The 24821-nt window shown below is 26.2% G+C and overlaps 1 protein-coding gene across 1 annotated transcript in view; it reads left to right on the forward strand.

The window, feature by feature from the left end:
• The first annotated feature begins 8816 nt into the window (after positions 1-8816).
• The window catches only part of Actbeta (inhibin subunit beta), a 58749-nt gene continuing 42744 nt past the window's right edge, over positions 8817-24821 (forward strand). Inside the window, exons 1-3 of the mRNA XM_011496779.1 lie at positions 8817-8946; positions 9023-9196; positions 9256-10050. Coding sequence (XP_011495081.1) covers positions 8817-8946; positions 9023-9196; positions 9256-10050 — 1099 coding nt within the window. The remainder of the gene's footprint in view (positions 8947-9022; positions 9197-9255; positions 10051-24821) is intronic.

Raw genomic sequence — 24821 nt, forward strand, 5'->3', positions numbered from 1 at the left:
TTTTTTTTTCTTTTTTGTTTTTCAATAATAGAGGAGAAAATAATTTTGAATTCCTAAAAGAAATTCAACTCATTTTCATATTTTACGATTATTTAATAAGGATTATTAAATGAAGGAGTAAATTATTATTACATTTTATAAATTATTATTGCATATTGCCACAATGAATTACAAATATTTGTAATTCTTTTGAAAAAGATTTTCATCGTTAATCTACGGAAGGAAAAAACACTTTAAACTAATGCTAAATTTTGTTTGAAATAATGAAGATCTTGTCAATTAGCAAAATTTCTTCATATTTATTGAAAAACGAATCTTTCATGAGTAAAAACAAATCATTATAATAATGAAATTTGGTACTTAAAAGAATATACTTTAAGTTAATCGATTATAAAATTACTGTAATTTTCACAGACAAAATTATAAATGTATTCATTTTCAACACATTGATTCAATGAATCACTATCATTATGATAATTATCGGTGTAAGTGTATAGTAATGCAAGTGTTTTAATATAATTTACTTAGATTACTAATGCGAGTATTGAACATTTTTAAAAGAATAAAATATGTACTATTGAATGTTTATAATTTCTATTCGTTTTTACATTAAATATTTAATATTTCAATTGAAATTTGTATTATAATACAAATCATCATTAATTTCGAACGAACAATACAGAATTTTATAGTTGTTTTTATAGTTGTACCAATGAAAATTATTTTTTTCATATTTCATTAAAATTAATATTACTGTATATACTTACAAATTTATTGGACGATTAAAAATATATTTACTTTTTGAATTATACGTAAAAAATTGTTATGAATTCAATAATATCGTTTTAATGTTAATTAATGAACATGATGAAATAGTTGGAATGTCAAGAATTTAAAATAGATATACATAAATTTTTGAAATACATATAAAGATTATATTTTTGTAAAAAAATAGAGATTCTTTTACATGATATATATGCTATACAATTTGTATGCTTGTTATACATAGTTAGTTTTTACATAAAGTGATTATACATGTAAACATATATTTACATATGTGCGTACGTTCGTGCGCATGAGTGTGTATATTTGAAAATCTTAATTAATATAATTTTGATAAACAGGATTGACTGAAAGCATATTAATATTAATTGAAATATTAATAAAAGAAAATTTTTATTTATAAGCAATTGAATCAATGTGTTTCTATGGAGACACTACTTAAAGTGTATTCGAATTTAATGTTTCTAGGCTTGATTCAATATTTATTAACGCCGATTTTATATTTATGTGTTATATGTATATTGAAGCAATAATTTTATGATTTACAAGTTAGTTGAATCTGATATCGTTTTCGACGATTAAACTTCATCACAAGATATATATATATATATATATATATATATATATATACATCATTATATGCATAAAATATGTAAGAAGAAAGATACCAATCATCGTAGCGTTTGTAATTGAAATTATCATTGGAAGCAAATATATCATTTAACAAAGATTTATTATTCTAATGTTCATAATTAGACATAGTTATTGAAATTATTCCTCGCTATCTAGCATTTAGATTAGTATTTATAAAATAGTTGTAGCTAACTTTTATTCATAAAGTAAATAAAATAATAAATTTGAAAGATATAATGAATGATTTGAGAGACATAGTGAGAAGCGATAAAAGTAAACGCGATTATGAAGTTTGAAGCAGCTAAGCAGATGGCTTAAAACGAATAAGTACAGGTCAGATATTTTACAAATAAGCTCACATGACCGTGTATATGTGTCAATCGTGTGTGTAGTGCACTTGATCCAGTGGCTCAAACAATCAAAGATGATCAACAACAGCCATTCACCCATACCGCTTAAAGAGGTCTTTGACAAATCAGAGTGAAGAAGTCCCTGGCTCGAGGTCAATCGCGCCTCCCGACTCTTTAAAATTATAACAATCAGAAGCCCACTATCACGAAACTTCCATGTCACTAAAATAAAAAGCCCTTATTAGATACTTTGAAATTGCAAATTGTGTTTAAATAACAAGAGACGGAGAATTGCTTATTTTCAATTGGCTGATTTAGATATCAGAAAATGATTGTCATAAACGTTTAATACCTAATACGTATAAGCGACTTTAATTTTAATTACTATAATATTTATTTAGAATTTTATCAATAATGATATAGTTGATTGAAAATAATTTTCAAAAAAAAATTTCATTTTATTGGCGTAAGATTTTTATGAAACGAAAATTAATATAGTTAATAGATTTATATATTTATATATTGTTAAATTTGCTTTTATGTATTTACTTTTTTTTAATGTTAACTGAGATATATAGCGAATACATTGGTGCATGCTCATATGAATTTTGTTTTTAATTCTCAATAAATAGTATAATTCACAAATTTAATTATATTCTACAAGCGTTTACATTTTTTTCTGATCAAACCAAGCACGCGGGCTTTAATTAGTCTCTCAATTTTTTTTTTTTTTTTTTTTTTTTTTTTTTTTTTTTTTTAGATACAAATATAATTTATTTATTTTATTTCTTGCATTATGGATACTCATTTAAAATTAGTATCTATCGTGCTAATGCTACGGCTCAATGATATCTTTATAATTTCAAATTTCTCCGTATCATAAAACACAACTCTCTTTCATGAGAGTAATGTTAATATTATTGAGTAACATCATAAGTAGCCTATAACCAAAGAGTACTCAATTTCAAAAAATAGTTCTTTTAACAACAATACTCATGCTAAATAAATATATAAATATTTAATTAGAATTATGCCGAAACGAGTCGTTAAAAAAGAAATGAAAAAAAAAAAAAAAAAAAAAAAAAAACCAAAAAAAATAAAGAGTGGGAAGGCTATAATGTTAAGAAAATGAAAGATAGTTTTGAAAACCGAAGCTAAAGAGCTATATATGTGAGAGAGTATATAAAAGAATTGACTGAGCTTATAGAGCGATAATATCGAGATCAGACCAAAGGAAAAAACAATACCACCGTCGAATTCCTGGAACACATAGCGCTAATCAACGGTCGAGACGACTGCCAGACAAGATAATGGTAGATCAATCTAAATCACGTACTAAGAGGCGTCTCGCGGCCGTAATATACTAGTTGATGCGCGACATCGAATATTGCGCGAGGCTAGCCCATAAACACGATATACACGTTTTTCCTTAGTTGACTGTATGAAAATTATCGACACATACAAATTTTGAATCAGTTTCGTGCTTAATATTAAGAAGATTGGTTAAATACTGAGTGATTGTAGAATCAGCAGAATAGGGAATTTCTCGAGTTTTTACGAAAATTGGAATTACTAATCATTAAATTGGTGGGTGTATTGGTGGATCTATCCGAGTAAATCTTTTCTATCTGCTATCGATCATAAAGATATTTAATTATATTTACCCTACTGATGCTAGACGACGATAATAAAGTTAGCCATTCGTATTTGGATCGTTCGTTTAATACAAGTGTTATGCTTGATTAGATCGACTATGAATATGTTTTATTAATAAAATAACTAATAAAAGTAAATGAATGATATTAGTTTTCTATAATCACGTGGATACCATTATCTGGTAAGGAAGAAATTTACAGTGGGTCTTAAGCATACCGACAACAGCGATGAATCAATCCTTTGCTAAGCGGTACAAAGCAAAAAGATGGTGTGCTTCTTAAGAGACTTGGCTAAGCGTTAGAGGGTGTGATCATTAAACCGGTAGCCACCCAAGAAGGCGGTTCCCTTCTTTCACGTATGGCAGTTTAGCGTTCATCGCGACTTCACTCTCTCTCTCTCTCTCTCTCTCTCCTCTCTCTCTCTCTCTCTCTCTCTTCTCTCTCTCTCTCTTCTGGATAAAAAGGGTGGGTCTCTCTTCTTTTGGGACCCATCAAAGTCGAACCCAAGGCTACAATGCGAGCATGGCAAATCGACACGTGTGCGATCGGGCGTGTATGCACGGATTAATTCTTCGATGCGCTTGATCCAAGCGAATGAGATATCGAATCGCTTAGCCGACGTGCGTATGCATAAAGAAGGCGCGCTGTGGCAGAGGGAAGCCGTCCATTTTCTTGATAGGCCGTACGGGCGAGGAGGAGGAGGAGGATAAAAAGGGTGGGTGAGGGAAGATCGGGAGGGAGGGAGGAAGACCAGAGAAGAACCGCATCCTCCCCAAATCAAGCGCATCGCCGTGGCTTATTAAGCTAACATCTCAATTTGAGCATCACTCGTAGTCCAGGGTCGCCTGGTTCAGTTCGAACTCTGGTGGTGCGGAGCCTAATCTGTGAGCGCCTCTTGCTTTTTGGAGGCAGGATGAAACGCAAGGAGAGGAATAAAATAACAAGGTGCTTGATCAGACGGAAAGCCATTACTCGTTGCGGGCAGAGTGAAAAAACATCGAGGATGGAGTTGGGTAGAAAAAAAAGAAGATTTTTCGGAAACGTCGCGCTCGGTGATGCCTGAGCTAAGGGAGAGAAAGAAGATGGAAACCTTGGCTCATAATACGTGGAGACCGGCGCCCCTCTCTCCCTCTTTTGCGCTCGCTCACTCTCTTTCTCTCCCTCTTTTTCTCACAGCATCACCATGTGGCATGCGGCCAACTACCGCCTCCTGATCAATATGCTTACCAAGTTCTCTTATCCCTTACTTCACCATACATATAAGAACGACTATGGAGAGCCGCAAATATTATTACTCATATAGAATTTCTACCGGATCAGTGAGGTTCTTTTCCAATCCCGCCAAGCACTCCCAAAGTCCAGATAATCTAATGCTTAACCGACTTTTGCGATTTAATATCGTCAGAGCTTTAGTCAATTAAAACGTAATATGCTTAAGAGGCAGTATCACGTATTCTTTAATATCGTTATTTTAATTAATTTAAGTAGCTCCTATGTTAAATGAATAATATTTTTTTAGATATATGATTTTTTTTTCCAAATTACATTCATACTAAATTGCAAAAGAAACATATTTTTATGTTTCTTTCATTTCGAAATTATTATATTTAAACCAATTTAATATTGAATATGTGTGACTTAAGTGTGATCCTAAATCTGTTATAACATTAATCTCCTCTAACTATCTAACTATATTATGCTTTACTAATTGTCTTATGATTCTTTTTATAATATACGTATTAAAAATGATATGTTTATTAGAAAATAATTTATTTATAAAATTATAAATTTACTCCAAATTACTTACTATCTTATTATTGTAATAATTGTTTTGAATTTTGTAGGATAATTGAAAGTTACAATCAAAGAGTATAGATAAAAAATAAAACATTTCTTCACTGAACTATAATAAAACAATAACAAAAGTAGTACTATACGTTCTTATATTTAAGTTAATAAAATCTATTTATATACAGGGATAACTTTTTAACTTCACTTTATTAAGTATTAACATTATTATTTCAATATATAATAGCATTTTTTTTAAATTTTAATATTTATCTATATAATGTAAAATCTTTCGCATCAAAATTGATTGAAAAATATAATTACTCAATTTTAGATTATAGTTTGAAATTAATTATTACGTTAAATACATTTTCTAATAAACTACGTTGACAATAAACAAATTAAAATTTTTGTCAGAAAATTTGTTTATGGTGCTGCAGTGTTTGAAAGAATGTGTATTGAGATAAAAAAAATCAACTGGAAGTATTGCTAGGCCTATCCATATTATATAAATGTGCAAAGTAAGAATAGAATAATAAATTCAAGTCGCATGTGAAATATTAAATATGATGTTTCTTATTAGTAGGAATAAGTAAGAAGTCAATTGGTTATATAAAAATGTTTTGCGACGATCAAAAAGTCAATAAACTAAATTCTTATCGCATGCTGTTAATTAATAATGCACCTAAAAGAATTTTGATTTACGTCGATGAATTATATGAAAACGGCAATTAAAAGCGTACTTTTACATTTTTTTTTTTTTTTTTTTTTTTAATTTAATTTTAAACATATAAATTAATAGGTGTTACATATAATAAATTTATTCATCATAGAATTATAGATTAATATTATGACGTTATTATGTAGTATTATGACAGTATTATTATTATCTTCAATTATAAAACATTGAAACTGCTTACTGCGTTTTATTTTTGAAAATTATTTCAGTGAATTGAAAGCAATTATTTTGATGTCACACAATGATTAAAAATTTCTTTTATTATTTAAAGGAACTGTGAAAATATTAATAATATATAACATCCATTAGCAGTTTACGTGAAGTACTGTTGTGTGAGATTATCCACTTATTTTTGTTTATTAACAAACGAAATTCTGAATAATATATAATGTAAGTATATACAATTTTATATTATTATATACAATATAATAATAATAAATGAAACATAAAAACTACCGTGTAAAATGTATATGAGTATATGATGATAGATATTTGCTAGATTTTCGTAAGTTAAGGATTTATACAATAGGTTATTATTTCTTTACTATTGATCATAATGACACAATATCATCATTTTTAATGATACATAATTTTATATTTTTATTAAAGATTATTTCATTATTATGCATAAAAAAGAACTTATCATCATCGAGTAAGACTATTTCTTCTCTGAATTCTATCAAATATAATTTGTGGCTTTAAATATCCGGACACTATATTAAAAATGCTATTTCTATATAAATAAATGATATAATTAATAATTGAGTCACATTGCTTTTTCGATGGTATAATAATTGCTTTATAAATAAGTTTATTTCGATAATAATACAATGAATTTATATATTATTATAATCTAATAATATTTCCAATATTGGCACATTGAAATATATAATTTAATTAATAATGAAATTATTTCGTTTATCTGGCAAATAATATTATTTGTATAATATTTTTACATATCTATTACTTGTAAGGCCATTGAATTTAATTTCATTAAAAAAGAAAAACCAAAAGAAAAAAACAACAAACGAAATAATAATGAATTTATGATATAATTCACATTCGACGAAACAAATTGCTTTATCTAGCTATTATTATGTGAAGAAAAGTTTGCGGGGCAATAATTCCGTAAACAAATCGTAAATCGCCCCCGACAATTCAATGGCTAAAAGGTAGATAAATCAGAAGAGCGCGTTAATTGTCAGATGGTCAATATTTTCATAGATCCCGGATAGAACATTGGAGTCATTATTGGTGGAGACATGGCAGGACCACGCGAGAGCCACGTGGTCTCTCGTTTTCTTTTGGCATTAGACGTGCTAACGTTGAGTTGAGCGCAAAGTAGAATCGCAGTCATTGCTGATCTGGCCGTGAAACGCCTGCGCAAGCTTTGCAGCTTCCCAACTATGAAATGGACCGTACCCCCTTCGAAGCTAGGATTGCATAAAGCATGCCGTCTTGGCGTTGAGATTGGAGATCAGTTCGGTATGTAGAGAGCAGATTGCCGGTAGAGTTTCATCCGGCAAGAGGACAGTTTCTCTTTTTGTAAAAGCATCGTGGGTGGGTGGATTATAGTGGTGGTTGTCGTGGTGGCAGCGGCGGTGGTGGCGACGGCAGCGAGAGCAGCGGCTGCGGCGGCGTTAGTAGTAGTGGTGGTAGTGGTGGATGAACCTCAGTGCCCGGCGCGCCTCCGAGAAGCGTGCTTCGGTTGTATTGTATACGTCATATGGTATCCTTTGGTGGTGTCATTATATCGCGAGAATATTAATACCGCGATATATGCATTGGGCATATACATGTATGTATTTATTTATATGCTTACGCATATGCACATGTACGTATGCACGCATGCACCGGTGATACAGATGAGCGACACTATTTACAATTTATATAGAGAAAACTAGTTAACATTTTGTGAATTATAGGCAACATGGTGAATTCTTGTGTTTCGATAAAGAATCCACTGCGTTTAGTGAATTTTTTGTAAATTTTATGGAGAGAAGGAGAGAAAGGGAGGACCTGTGCAAGCATAATCGGAGACGATTGAACCAGTCACGTTGAGTATTCGAAGCAATTGAACAATAGATGTATACATTCCCTTCGCATCCAGTTAAAAGATTAAAGATATTTATGAATAATTAGCCAATTTGATCATTTTCAATTGAAAATTTTCTTATTCTAGACGGAAATTGCTCTGCGTAAATAAATGCACGAGAGCTAAGTATAATATTCGAAGGAGCAAAAGCTTGAGCCTTATAGCAGCGGCACCACCCTTTGCGCGATTTGGGTTGGATGACACTTTGTGAGTTGAACAAGCGTTGTTAGACTTTTTAAATGGTGCATCACCATCGTGTGAGCCTTACTCGTAGTGAAACATTAGGTGTACATCGAAAATATCCAAGAAAATCTAAACGACCCTAAGATTAGATAAAATTTTACATCCGATAAGCCAAAAATAGTATAGCACAGAAATAAATTGAAAATCTTGCTTTAAGAATATATCAAGACTGCTCTTGATAATCGTTATAACAATATACCCAGTTTGAGAATAGCTACTTTTTTCATATAGAAATTAATGATTAATGTTCCGTCTCATTAATGAGAGCAAATTAAATTAATCTTATTGCTTTTTTTATAACATTAGTCACAATTCACTCGAATAATACAATAAATACAATTGAAGTTAATTAATTTATTTCTACAATTTCTGAATTATACTCGCTAATTTTAATTAAACAAACGGTTAAAATATAGAATGCTAGAAAGTGATTATAGTGTTACGCGAATGGCAAAAAAGATAAGCAATTTGAAGCTACAGAATTGCGGGGTCAATAAGAATTCTTTAAAAGAGGCTCCGGTTTATTGGTAATGGGGGGTTTGGGCGAGGATGCCTTCTTCCCGTTATTGCACTCATCATCTTCTGCCATCTCATCTCTTACCGCTGTCACCTCCACGAAGGAATATCCTTTTACGGAGATTTCGACCGATCCCTTCAGAAGTAAGAGAATTCTCTCGATCGCGAACATACGCAAACACAAGGATAGCAATAAAACAACTATCGATTATTATATTAGTAAAGGAAGGAAAGCGCGATTTACAATTGGCAACGCGCGCTCTGATATCAATATCATCGTGCACGAATCAATTAATTTATTGTCGACGGAAGAAGAGAAGGGAAACAATAGCTGGTATATTAGAGAGGGATCACGATTTACCGAAGCAATACGTGCTGGAGGTAGAAGAAAGAGGTGACTCGCCGCCGAAATGCACCAGATGCCCAATCGATCTAAACTTGTCAATTTCGAAGCAAAATCATCCTCCTTGAAAGTAAAATTAGTAGACACAAGTAGCATCCGTTTACAGAAACGTCATCATTGTCATCATTACCATAGACGAATTGAGAAAATTAAAGAGCACGATGAGGTGGAAGAGACACCACCGATCTCTACGTACAGCAGTAAATTCTGGTCACAGTCGGGATACTTTGCTCAGAAGCTTTTCAACTATAGTGGACCACTACTGCATGGATCATTTTCAACTTTAGTATTCTTAATATTGCTTTCTTGGAGTTTAACGCTTTGCCCATCAGTCCTGGCACGACAAAGTCTGCATCAGACATGCCCAGGCTGTCCACATCAACAGCATACTCACTTACATCGTAGCACTAAAGATTCTGAGCCAAATCCCGACGATTTAAGATTAGAGGCGATTAAGCACCAAATACTATCGAAGCTCGGCTTAAGAAGCCGTCCCGATGTCAATAGGACTTTGGCTTCGGTACCGAAACGTCTCGCACTTGAGACAATTTATAGAGCTGAAGCTCAGCAGGCTGCCAGGCCTTCTATGTCTGAAAAAATAATGAAACACCATACTAATAATTACAATAGAAATCATCCAGACACTTATGAAGAATATGGTGGCGGCGATGAGTATTCTTATAAAAACTTAGAACAGACAGGTGGCGAAGTAGACGGAACTGAGACTACCCACAAAATACCTAATTACCAAGATTATGATGATCTTTACGGGTCACCGCACGAGCCGGAAGTAATGGATGATTTCTATGCTAGAACTTCAGAGATTATCACTTTTGCAGAACCAGGTAGGTGCAGACTTTCATATACAGATACCTCAGTATCTTGATACAATGTCCAATGCTTAGTTCAATTATAGATTTAAAAAAAATATTATATTGGTAATATGATTTAAAATAATTGATAATCTGAGAAATTGTGTTTTAATAAGTGGCATTATCGTTATTATAATTATTATAAATGAATAAGATAAATTCCTCTACTATGTTCACGAGATGTGCATTTAATACAATTGAGCATTATGTATTTATGAAATATATTTTAATAAAAGCAAGCTTATGTTATGAAAATTTATTGTTGCCTTAAACATTAAGCGCATTATGACGGATTTTCCTGAACCGTAGGTTCAAGTTAATTTAGTTAATCTAGTTAATTTAGTTAAGTTAATCGATTAATTGTATTTTATTAAAGATAAAATTAATGTTTTCATAATTTACTAATCAATATATTTATTTAAAGTCATATTTATTATTTGATAGAAATTTGTGAAATCAAACTATATGGCTCTATTCATATTAATAAGAAAATCAAAATCAAATTAATATTTCTATTATTAAAACAGATAATATTTATTAAGCATTAGTTATTAATAGTTACTAAAGTTAAATTATTAATGTTTTATTATGAAATTTTATACTATATCGTAATAAAACACATTTACACACAAATTTTAAAAAATGAGTAGATTTATAATAATAATAATCAAGTATAATTTAGTGAAATTAGCATAACGTTAAATATATGTCAAATTGGCATAATATAAGTTTAGCAATTGAAAATTACATATAGTTGAATGTATTAAATATTTTAAAAGAAATTATAATAATTAAGGAAATAATTATATATTTAGAATTACACACGGATAATTATTTATATAAGCAATTCATTATGCAGTGATTGTAATAGTAATGATTGAGATCGTTAATCTATAATTAAAATGAAATAGAAAAAATATTTATAGTATTAATGGAGACATAAATCAACCAGCATATCTATATATATATATATATATATATATATATATATATAGACTGAAGTATTCGATTAAATTCAAATGAAAACAAAATAATCTTGGAATAATTGAAAACTAAATTTTATAAGTTTGTGTACATAGCGAAACAGATTAATTTGAAATAAAATGATTATTTTAATAAGAGAATAATATTGTAAATGACTGAAGCGTAAATTTTAAAAATATATATATGCAAATTCTATATTGAGTATATAATAATGTCTGTTTATTTTCAGAAAAGAAATAATTGAACTAGTCAACAATTATTATTAAGTTTTATTATTAAATACAATTTTCACTATAATATATATATAAAAGAATAATACACTATACACAATATAAATAAATGAAATATTTTCTATTTTTAATTAAATAAATACAAAATCTTATTAAACTATTATAGTTTATATATATATATATATATATATATATATATATATATATAGATATACACATCTAAGTGTTTGAAAATTATTATCAATTGTACTATAAGTATTCTTAAAAATCTTTAATAGATTTTATATGATATATTCAATACGATTTAATATTGAAAATATGATTGTCTAAAAATATTTTTATATTTTAAAGTTGTAATAATTGAAATAATATCACACTAGATAAGGAATAAAATTATTGTACATAAGCTTCCTAATCATATAATTTATAATCATAATATTAATAAAACAAGACGTATATTAATCCTTCTATGAATAATTCCAAATAGTATAATTATAAATTAATAAATATAAAGGATTACCATGATATTTGAATTAAGTGATGTGATTATTATATTGTATATATGCACATTATGTATGTATGTTAATTTCGAAACAACGGTAAAGACATATTTATTATCTATTTTCATCTAATATAAAGAAAAATCGATATAGCCGTTTCATCAGGTAAGTGACATAATAAATACTCAAAGATATAAACTTAAAAAATAAAAATATAACGTCTATTGACTCTAAACAATAAAATACTCATAACAATAAAATAATGAATGCTAATCAGAAATATCATTTACTTGGCATATATATTTTTTATGAAATTATATTTAGATGAGATCGCTAATTGATGGGTCTTATTATTAATTAAAAATCTTTATTTATATTTTCATATTATAACAAAATGTGTAGGTTGGATTATTATTCGCGATAAATCTTGCTAAGATATTTATTACATATAAATATTCATTATATATATATATACATATATATGTGTTTGTTTGTTTGTGTGCGTGTGCGCGCGTGTGCGTGTGTGTGTAAAGAACATGAAATCACAACACATGAAAAATATAAGCTTCCTTGATAAGGAGTATAATACCATTGATCATTGCACATTGTGTGATATGCTCCAGAGTGGCGATGTTCTGTATCACAATGCTTTAAACCCTGAAGTGCATGATCCACAAGAACATCATGTTTTGTAAAGTTGGTGCCTACTTTTTGCACACCAATTTTTTTTAAACGCTTATTTAATTTTAAAAATTGCACATAACAAACACGAGTTTATAAATAATATCAACCTCCCTAAAGTGCATATGTAAGAATGAAATAAAATTATTTCAATTTTTTTAATGAATATACTATTGTATTATAATATCTTTGTAACTAAGAATTCAGCTCATTACTATATTAAATACTCACAATAAAAACTAATAAATATTTATAGTATTTATTTAAAATTTATAATAATTGAAATGTGGAAATCAATATTGTATAATGATATCTAATTTATGGATGATAAATTATAAGTCAAATACTGCCAATAAATCAATGAATAATTAAAATAAATTTTATATGAAGAAATCATCATTTAAAACTATTCTACTGTTATATAATTATCTTTAATATGTTTAATATATTTATATTATATTTGGCTTATTCAAATATATATATATATATATATATATATATATATATATATATATATATATATATATATTATTTACTTAACTATTTAAGAAATAGAATAAATATTTATTTCAATAAGGCATCTATAATTATATGTAACAGTTAAACAAATTGTTTTCGTTTTTATGCGAATTTGAAATGTTAAATTATTACAAACTATCTTTATTTAAATAATATTGATATATGTACTTAATATTATAGTATGTAATATTTTTAAATAAACTTTCTTGCGTTACTATAAGTTTGAATCAATTTAGTTTATATTTAAAATTATTTCACAGATTACTCATTATAATTAACGTGTAATAATATTTTTTAAATATTTCTTTTATAATCAAATCATGTTTTGTATATTTCATTTAATTTTGAAATTATATACATCTTGACACTGATATTTTTTTAATAATCAATTATTCGAATAATCAACAGAATGTGAAGAATTATAGTTTAAATAAGTTGATAGAAAATTTTACCAAATTTAATGCTCGAGGATAAAAATTGGTGATAATCAAGAGATGAAAAAATAATAAATTTATATTTTGTTTTAAAATACATAATATCATAAATAATAACTATTAATATTTATATTATTTAAAGAAAAGTATATAAAAATGAGAAATGTTATAAATTATGGTAACAACAATTTGAAATTAAACATATTATCTCAAAAACCATGTAACACTTTTTAATAAATAATTTAAAAAAATAAGTTTCAAGATATCTTTGAAATTCACATAATCATCAATTATACGTTTCAATGAAATTAATTTAAGTTTGTTAATACGATTAACCTATTCATTTTTCATACATAAAAATTTTGATTTTTTAATAATCTCTCGAATATTTAATTATTCTTGCGGATTGTCATATTATCTAGAAAGTGTAAGCGCCTCTAAAGCATTAATCATAAGAATTACTATAAAAAAGTTACTAATGAAAAATATAATATTGATCGCAGTAAATGTGGAAGTTAACTAATGAACCTTATTTCATAGAATTTTATAGTTGATAAAAGACCTTATAAGTTATATATGTGCTTTCAAGTATTTTGAGTTTTATAGCATTTTAACATTTTAAATATTTTGTAATTCTTGTCATTTAGAATTAGTATATTTACTACAGGTTCAAGCTATTCCCATGTTTAAAATTAAATTTGATTTCAGTTTCATTTCGAAAATCGGTCAAAGCATTTATCCAAAATCTATAACGCATAGTCACGCATTTATACATCTACGTACATCAATTTTGGAAACTACCCAAAATTGAAATTACTTATCATTAATTTTCATTTTCAAGATTATATGTTTTTTGATATAACGAAACGATATATATATATATATATATATATATATATATATATATATCGTGACTCTCATGTATTGTGATTATATTTTGAATTCTTATAGAATTATCGTAAAGTGACATTTATTTTTATTATTTTGAAGTATAATATTCAGATAAATATATAGATTAATTATTATATTAGAACTATTATTTAAATATTTTATTATTAAAACAAAAAAATCTTTATACAAATGAGATGAATTGTACTTAAAATAGTTGCAAATCAACTAAATTAATTACGGAAACTAAACAATACGCAATTTTTATTTTCACACGACTATAAATAGCATTTAGATCTTTAGTTCTACTCTTTTCTATATAAGTGGTTTCATTCTTCGTGAACAGCAACAAGAAACATAGCAATTCACTATGAAAAAAAAGAAGAAATTAATATTGTTATTTCGTGATTGTAGATAAAAATATTAAAGATTTACAATAAAACTCAATTTAATCGATTGAATCTTATTATTGATATCAGAATTAGTATAGTAAAATCTTGAAGTACACTTTCTAATAAATAATGCTTATAAATAATATAATTAGGTTTTTATAATTTTGAAGTGCCGATATCACATATTTATTGAATTATATTGTTAATCAGCTGTTTATGTACATTTATATTAAATCAGATGCTTATATTTTCTAAGACATTTCAATCATCTTTACTGCTTGTTAAATAATTTTAGCCATCTCCTTCAAACTTGTATAAGATTCAATGAACAATTTATGATTAATGTAGTTTGATTTTTGTATAAATTCTTATATGATTATTAAAAATATTAAAATTACTTATGATTGTTTAAAAACGTTATAAATAATTATATGATTAATATTAACAATTAGATAAGTAAAACTTTATAAATAATTATAAATTTTTCAAAATTCAGCAAAATATATGTAAATGTTCTTTATAATGTTATTCATAACCAAATCATTTGTTAGTACAAAAAATCGAACAGGTATTTATCGAATTTATGGCAGGCGATAATTTTCTTATTTCAAAATAAAAGTTCATTTTATTTATATTTTTTCTTAATGGAACAAAAAGGCGAGTAAGTAGGCGGTAATAGATATAGAGATTATTAAGAAAACTAAATCGTAGTCTATACGTACGTTCAGTTAAGTTAAATTTGCGAATCCTGCGTATTTTCTGGTCTACGAGGATTTTGAGAATATCGCCGATTTCTTTCGACTGTGTTGCAAGTTCCAACGTAATCGTACGGAAATGTCTACTTGAGTCGGATGATAAATATTGCGTTAAATTCGAAACTGCTGCTTAATGTTTTTATGCCATCGGTCATCAATCAAAATTGTTCTTCCTTTTATTATGCTTTCGTTCGAAAAGTATTTGGCTTATTTATTTCATTTAAACTGTATTTTCATAATCTTTGCCCCTTTAAACAGAATTGCCAAACATTCTTCTGACTCAATGCTCTATTTTCGTAGCATGCAGTCGCTCGATATCGAGGAGTTCTGCAACATCTGCTTCCAAACATCGCGTTACACCTTCTAACTTTCTTTTATATCATTAAATTGATTGAACTGTCGATCAAAGGTTGGTTCACGAAGACTTGATCCCTATTCTTGTATAGACGCAGTTGATTGTATAGAATGATTTTTTAATATTACTGACTCTCACTTCTTTACCTCGATCTTTCATATTTGACGATCTTTCATATTTCACGATCTTTCATATTTCACGATCTTTGATATTTGGTCTAATTTTTTTACTCTCGAAATATTTGTCTCTTCATCCTTAATCGCAATGATGATCACTTTTTAATCATTTGTAGAACTGTCACTAATTATGGGCGTTTATTAACTAATTTGCAGTTTCTTCGGAGATATTTTCTATGGTGTTGGTATACCTATTGATCTGATTTTCGATGATATTATCGATTGTTGGCCAACTAGCTTCACGTGGAAATGTTTATCGGTATAACTATATAAAATATTTTACAACGTTATTCTCACACTACTTGTAGTATCCGATAATACCGATTGATCTATTTCTTTCAAATATGGTATTTAATATTTCTATAAAAAGTAAATATAATTGATTTAATTGTTTTCCTATACAAAAAAGGTGTTATCATTTTTCTTTTCATAATATTTTCAGTAATTTATATTATATTTAGAATCGACAATTATTCAATGCTGTACTGGTTTCCTTCGAGTTAATGTCTTACATCTAATTAAGTTTTGGTTATGCATAAAATCGAATTTTACAAAATCATTATAGCACAGTTATATTTATTTTTTCTAACTAATAACGGGGGTATTCCCTTAATGTGATAAAGCCTATAAAATAGTTTGATTCTAACGGCAGTGCTTATTTATTAAAGTTATTTTCTTATTCTTTGAAATTAAGACTTCAACACATTATCACCTTAGTTTATACCTCTTTATTTATGTAATAAATATTACGTTTACGCAGCTCGTTTCAAAACTCTTGCTATTCTTATGAATTGATAACATAATTAAGAAATTCAATTCCTCTTTCTTTTTTGGATACTATGCCATTTCATGCTATGGATACGATAGTTTATGCCTCGCTATAGTCCCTAAATTTGTCTCGTACTAAGTTGTTCGATGATTTCAGATTTAGCACCGATGTAAAAAAAAATGTATTTTGGTGGACAGGAATTATATTTTCCATGCCATCATGAGCTTTCCAATTATGAAAATAGACATAATTATTAAAATGAAATTGTAAATGCTATTTTCAATTTGTTAACTTGTATTTTTTTGTGAAATAAATGAATTGATATAATTAAATCAGTAGAATAAACAATTCATCAAGTTATTTGATTAAAATTGCAATACATAAGGTGAATAAATATGATATCAATATATTTTATTAAATTAATAATATTTTATATATTAATACTATAATATTATGATTTTTACATTAATATATCTATATATATATATATATATGTAATATATGTAATATAGATATTACATTACATAAATACAAGTTGTAATTATAAGCTAAAAAAGAATTTTATTACTTAAGATAAGTGTGAATAAGTATGAATCCAATATGTTCACATATTTATGAATAACATTAAATACATATAATAAAAATACATAAATTGCCAATTATAAAATGTTAATTATTCAAAATATATTTCATTATTTTCAACTTTTTCAAATTAAATTCTTTTTATATAATTACGTAAATATGTATCCTTCACTTTTATACTCGAAGTACCAAAAAATTATAATTCTCGTTACTTTATAATATATAGATAGTATTGTATATTAGATATAGAATTTTCAATAAATCTTGAAGAAATTGGTTAATATAAATAGAATTTATTATTCTAGATTAACAATGTTTTTATGCTTCGACGTATAAATAAATGATTTTTTTTATACTAAATATTTATATACTAACCACTTATAAATATTTTTAAAAGATACCTTTCAAATATTGTATAAAAATAAAATAGTCATTATCCTTATATATTCCACCCCCAGTGACACACAATATTTTTACATATAGATCGTAAAACTGAAATTGAACCTAAATATTTCTAATTTATTTGTTCTAGAAATATGTAAAGAATAGTAAAATTGGAAGTCCAGCCGAATCTAGTTAACGCCACATAATTGAGTATTTCAGTCAAACAAGAAAAATGATTTGATAAAATAATTTATAATTAAATATATAATATTATATATTTATGTTTAGATATTTAAAATCACATTCAGAGAGGATTATGTCTTACAAAAATTTACGTAATACAAATAATAAACTTTATATACTTATTGCTAAATCTTAATCTAAAAAATATTGAAATCAATAATATGTTTAAATAAATTATTTCACTTCATTTTAAATTGAATTCTATTAATTCGTATTCGATATATATATATATATATATTAAAAATAGATTTTTTGATCTAGCATTATATTTGAATTATATCACATGGTTCATTTTTAAACAATAATTACAAATAAAATTGTATTAATATGATAAATTAGACCTTATTTTCTTTAAACATAAAAGAATTAAGGGAACTATATATGTAGCAGTACCTTATAATGATCAATAATGCCTTTTTAGCGCAGTATATTGTTACACTATATATATATATATATATATATATATAATATATATAACATATAATACAATATATAACAGTATAAGTAAAAGTTGAAAACTTTAAGAAAAAAATTATTTATATCCATGTCAAATAAATGATCATTGTTTAAAATAATCATGGTATACTGAAAAATATAAAATTGTTTATTGTTCATAACGATATGTAGGGATCATCAAAAATAGATGTTTATGTGATATAATTATAAAAATTTGCATGTTCTATTATAATTACTTTATATTAGGTAAATAAATTATTATATTTCATGGAAATATATTCTAATTTAATATAATTAGTAATTAATTGCCTATATACTTTTTGTACTATTCATAAATATTTGAAGAATCTAATTTCATGAATATTTAAATTGACGAAATTTTTTTTCTTCAACCTGAACCCGTGCACATTATTAATCATGGTTGGAACAGGAGTTTCTTATATAAACTTTCGCTATCTTTTGAATTACTTTCTACAATAGAATGAAAATATGCATATAAACCATATCGCACCTGGCAATTTAGTATTTACATGACTGTATCATTAAATTTTCTATTCCCTATTAAACTATACTTCAAAATGTTTTTTTGTTATACCAATAATTTCTCAAGATGCATATAACTTAGGATAATATTGAAACGGTTAAACGAATTATAAATGACAAGGTTAAAGAGATATTGAACGTATAATTCTGAAAAATAGTAAAATTATTGTAGAATTAGAAGGCTATATTATTTGTATTATTTGTATTATTTTTGTATTTTACATTTAAAAAACCTAAATTAACTATTACAAATATAATTTCGTTAATATATATATATATATATATATATATATGTGATATATAAATAATCATTTTCTTTAAATAAAAAATGTGATAATTATTAAATTATTAAAGAATGAACCAAATTTAAAAAATTTTTCAGCAAAATAGTAGCAGATGCTGAATTAATGGGACATAATTTATTATTATATAAATTTTATTATAAATAAAATAATAATGTATATAAATAAAAGAAGTATTAAAGCAAAGTACACATATCTTCATTCCTCACGTAATAGATATAGATATTTCAGCATAAACTCTATTATTAAATGCACTTTATTGACGGATTATTAAATACTAAGCTGGCTTATAAACAAATAAGTGAAATATTTTGAACGACGTTCAATGCATAATGTACAAATTCACTTTACTCAATTGTACAATAATTAGCCGTGTATTCTTTACTTGGCGACTGTAGTTAAAAGAACAATGATTGTGAGCGTCGGCGCCGTAACGTTATTCAATGCTCGCCTCTGCATCCAATCCAGTATGCACAGTCACACATACATACAATACACATTCATACAATAGTCACAGCTTAAAATGTGCATTCGGAGCTTACACAAGAGCTTTCCTTATTTTAAACAATCTGATTCTGTCTTTCAATAAGAATTAATCTTTGTTTTATCATAACGTCTGCTTATAGCTCATTATATTTATATATATATATATATATATATTTAAGAATAATATTTTTAAGGATCGTTTACATATACGTAAATATTATTTTTATTTTTTTCAATTTTCTTTTCAATATAGTTATTGTCTTTAGGTATTTATTAATCATATGATAAATTTTTGCATAACTCGACATCTCAAATGTTTTACATTAAATAATACCTTAAGACTTGTATTATAATTATGAAGAGAATTTAAAAGAAATTAGAGATAATGTTCCACCTATCTATTCTACATATTTCTATTAAAATCAATATATTCTCTATGAAAATAAACAATTTAACGCAATTCTTTGTTTAACTAACTCCTTTTTTTTATTATACTTAAGCGTTATTTTAAGCGTTATCTTCAAAATACGTTGACTAACAAAATAAGAAAATTTTGAATTTTACTTTGCATTAAAAAATAGATTTTCATGAGAAACATTAATGAAGATATGTTTCAATATACAAGCAACTTGTTAAGTTTTATAGAAAAAAAAAAAAAAATACGTTTGATACTTAAATAAACATTAAAATTGATTTTCATAAAAGGCTTTTTATAAAAGTTTCCAATTTTATCTAGTACACTATTATGGGAACTTTATTCTGAAGTAAAGTCAACTTAAAGTTATTAAGATTTTTTTTGTTTAATTATGTTCAAATGAATACAAAAATTTTCATTATAAAGCTATTTATGTGTCTGAATTTAGATAGTTCAGATAGCATGAAAAAAGTGTTCAAAAAGATTTTGAAGTATAAATATTTATTATGTTGACGTTTTATAAATAACTTTTAATATATTTAATTTTTAAACACTTCACCAACATTATGGTTTCAAAATTTTATCTTCATTTTTGAAATATGTATATTATGAAATATATTGCCGTTAATAGATATATTATGTTAATAGATGAAAAAAAAAATCATCTCGCGTTACGGAAATTCATATTCTTTTTATGACATAGCTTAAAATATAAATTTAAACCTTTTAATTTAGTTTAAAAGAGTATTTGAGACTCGGTTAAAATGGGAAAGACACTTATTCAAATTTGTTTTATTTTCTATAATAATATTTGGTCGAGGATATTTATGAGTTTAAATTCAATCGAGATTTTAGATGTGGATAATTCACAAATATAAAACAAAAAGAAACGTAAATCCTATTGGATTGGATTTCTATTTACCAAAAGAAGCGTTACTTCACCTTAACAATATGAGTTAACCAAAAATTTATTCAAATGCAATCGTATTTATACCACCAACCAACACCGTATTTTTACGAGATGTTCAACCACGATCGTAGATGGTGTTGTTTGCCGATGATCGCGAACTTTTATATCTTGGATATTCACAAGCTCGATTCACGATCTCAATGAATATTCGTATAAACAATGTTACAAAAAGAAAACTTTTTATATAGGTGGGTATAGTTTGTTCTTCCATGGCTCTTTTTCAAATTACGATTAAGTTATTCTTCTTGCCTTGCCTTGAAATTCAAAATTTATACAAGCGTATTTGTACACATTTAAATACCTACGCATACGTACACATACATAAATATTAATTTTTTTTAATTATTTCATTGAATTTAAATTATATAATTTAACGAGAATTGAATATAAATTTAAGGGTTTTCATTACATTTAATCGTGCTACATAAGAAAAATATCGTAATCCAAATGATCTTACTTACTACAAAATTAATTATATAAATAATCATTCACTTATCATTATACGGTTAGATCAATTTATGACTCGACATAAAAGGAATACAACAGAATTAGGTGAAATTTTATGCGATTCACTCATCAGGCATGAATGAGCAAATGCAAATCCTCAATAAACAATGCATAAATTATGAGATGTTGATAGAATCTATTTAACAAAGTATGGCCTCAGTAAACGATAATGTAAATTGAATACGCAGATATCGTACAATAAATTTCAAATCTAAGATCTGCGCAACTGCGACGAAGACGGTAGCGGTGTCGGCATTAACGTGCATGCGTGGCCACACATTTGTAGCCACGTGGCTTGTACTTACGGATATCGTGTCGAGTGCCTATAGTTCAGAAACTAAGTTTAACAACAAGGGTAATAGAACTCAAGGTAGATATATTATATTATGCTGCATAATGGAAATTACTATCGTTTGCTACGATAAAATTAACGCGAAAGCAAGCTATTCCCTTATCCGTTTCTTTCATTTTTTCTGAAGATTAAATCGGGGCCTTAAGGTATCGATTAACAACAATAACTTAACTTCCATTCTCTTCTTCTGTACGAATATATACTTATACATGTATTACCTATTAGAAGTACAAATCTAGCCTTTTAATAGAGACACTTTAACTGAGTTTATTCATTGAATTATCTTCCACGTGTGATAATCATTGATAATCATTGATAGAATATTCTTTACGTTATTGGATATACTAAGTTATGTATACCATTAGACTGGCATTTCAATGCTCAATACCCTTTTAAATAAATAATAGAAATAATATTCAAATTAAAAATCCAAAATTTTTATTTACATAGAAACATTGAAACTATTGATCAGCAATTTTAGTTCTTATATTTTCACGAAGCTCTCAAAAAATTTGAAAGGTTTGATTAAATAAAAAAAAACGATTGCCTTTAGATAATGGATTTTTTCACAGATTAGTATTAAATTGTTATTATTAATTTTGTATTTGAATATAATAAGCTTCCTTAAACATGAAATTCAATAAATTACAAATTTAACATAAACAATCATCCACTATTAATATTAATTCATCAAATGAAAGATATCAAACTTAAATTTTTAATGTTACTGGTGAACAAACTATTATAATAGAGGTGCAACGTACTTTTGCTGATCCCATTCTGTCACTGTACATAGACGAGGAACACGTCATGCTTTTCAAAGAAAGTAAGGAAAGAACAAGAATAAACGGGACAGCCGCGGATATTGATTTCGTACATGTTAAACCATATATTTTATGATTTATTGATTATAAACTTAATGAAAGTTTATAATAATTTCATTAAAATTAACAATTTATTTATATAATTATAAATGAAAATGTATTTTAATTTATCAGACCAATATTCAATATTCAATACAATTATCATATATTGATTTTATTTATCATTCTAAACGGGTTAAAATGTTATTTTATAAAATTCAAAGTATTTATAAAATTAAGAAATCATTATCCAGTTAATAAGAAAATAGCAAAACCAGAAGCAAAATTTAATTTTTTATCCATGAATAATTTTACGCTTTTCATATTATGTTTACGTTAAAATTGATATATTATTTGTTTTATTTTTTCAATTTATAGAAAGAAAAAGAACAAAAATTAACTTTGTTAAATGTTTTATATTTAATAAGTAAAACATATCAATGCAAAATATTTTAAAGTGATGTTTTCACAATTACCTATGAAACTAAAGATTATATATTAATTAATTAGTTTTAAAAATACAAGATTATACGATATATTATTTTGAAATTATATTATTTATTTGTATAGCAATTTGATAGGCCAAACAAAATTATTAATTAATCGTAAAATAATTTTATGAAACAAGAAAACAATATCATAATAATATAAGTGTAAAATAACTTTTTCATAAACATTTTAAAATTATAAAATACTTATATATCGTTTCATAAATGTGTATCTATAATTGTTAAAAAGATAAAAATTATGATAGTTTTAATATCTACATAATGACAATAAGATATTTCAACTTAAACTTTCTATTAATATAAAGAAGAATTTGTTTTTACAAATTTTTGCAATCATTGCTTAATTTAAATATTATCAAAGTTTTTATCCAGACTTAATAATGCTGTTAGAATCCATATTTAAGCAATTGTTAAAAAAGTAAGGTTTCTGTAATTTTATATTAGAAATATGTAAAACTGGACTAATAGTTTAAAAACATTAAGCTTACGTAACTTTTTGTAAACCAGTACTTTAAAGTTATCTGGGTCGCAACACAACAAATTTATAGCCAAAAAAGTAGAAAGTATTTATAATTCTTAATATTGTTTCCTAGCATTTCTCGTGACAATTTCAGACTTACAAATTTCTATAATTATTTAGAAAAAAAAAACTATTTCGATAATTCAATATTTCAGATAATACAAAAATATTCGGTAATGTAATAATATTGGTATTAATAAAAAAAATTAAATGTAAACATATGATTTTAATGAATAATCATTAAATCATTAAGCGAGTTTTCAATTAATATTAAAGTTTCCGAAAAGTATAAAATTATATTCTATGTTTTATTAATTTGAAATAAATGATAAACAAACTTTGATTTATTTAATTTAAATTTTATCGCTTAATAATGCTCACTATTTACAAATTTTCGAGTTGTTGAATAAAACGTCGTAATAGTTACAGTATTTTAATTGTTTAACATAAGACGTTAAAAGTATAAAGAGGATATGGTTTTTTTTTTAAATGGAAAAAATTAAATATTGACGAAGAAATGAAATGATATATTAGATCAATCGTATTAATACTAAATTCAACAGCTATCAGTTTTTTTTTTTTTTTTTTTTTTTTTTTTGTAACCATTTGATAAAGGAAGGAATTTTATAAGGTATTATAGGTAATATCAAACTACACAAATATAAATGAAGGTGACCATCTACACAGTGAAAGCTTTCATATAAAATAAGGGGAGTATAAGAATAAGAAATCTCGTAAATTCGTTTCTTTGGTCGGAAAAAGCTCGGTATTTCTGAGCGTACAGGAATTCCCTTAGTTTCCTTCCTCCTTCTACTTCCTTTCTGGCCATTTCCTTTCAACCTCTTGTCCTGCTATTGTTGTTCAAATAGTAGAATGCAACTAAAATCTGTCTTAAAACAGGGTAGACCACGAGTAAGAAATAAGTAAGG

This window comes from Ceratosolen solmsi, unplaced genomic scaffold (genome assembly GCF_000503995.2).
Source record: "Ceratosolen solmsi marchali unplaced genomic scaffold, CerSol_1.0 scaffold29, whole genome shotgun sequence".
In the NCBI taxonomy this organism is placed as follows: domain Eukaryota; kingdom Metazoa; phylum Arthropoda; class Insecta; order Hymenoptera; family Agaonidae; genus Ceratosolen; species Ceratosolen solmsi.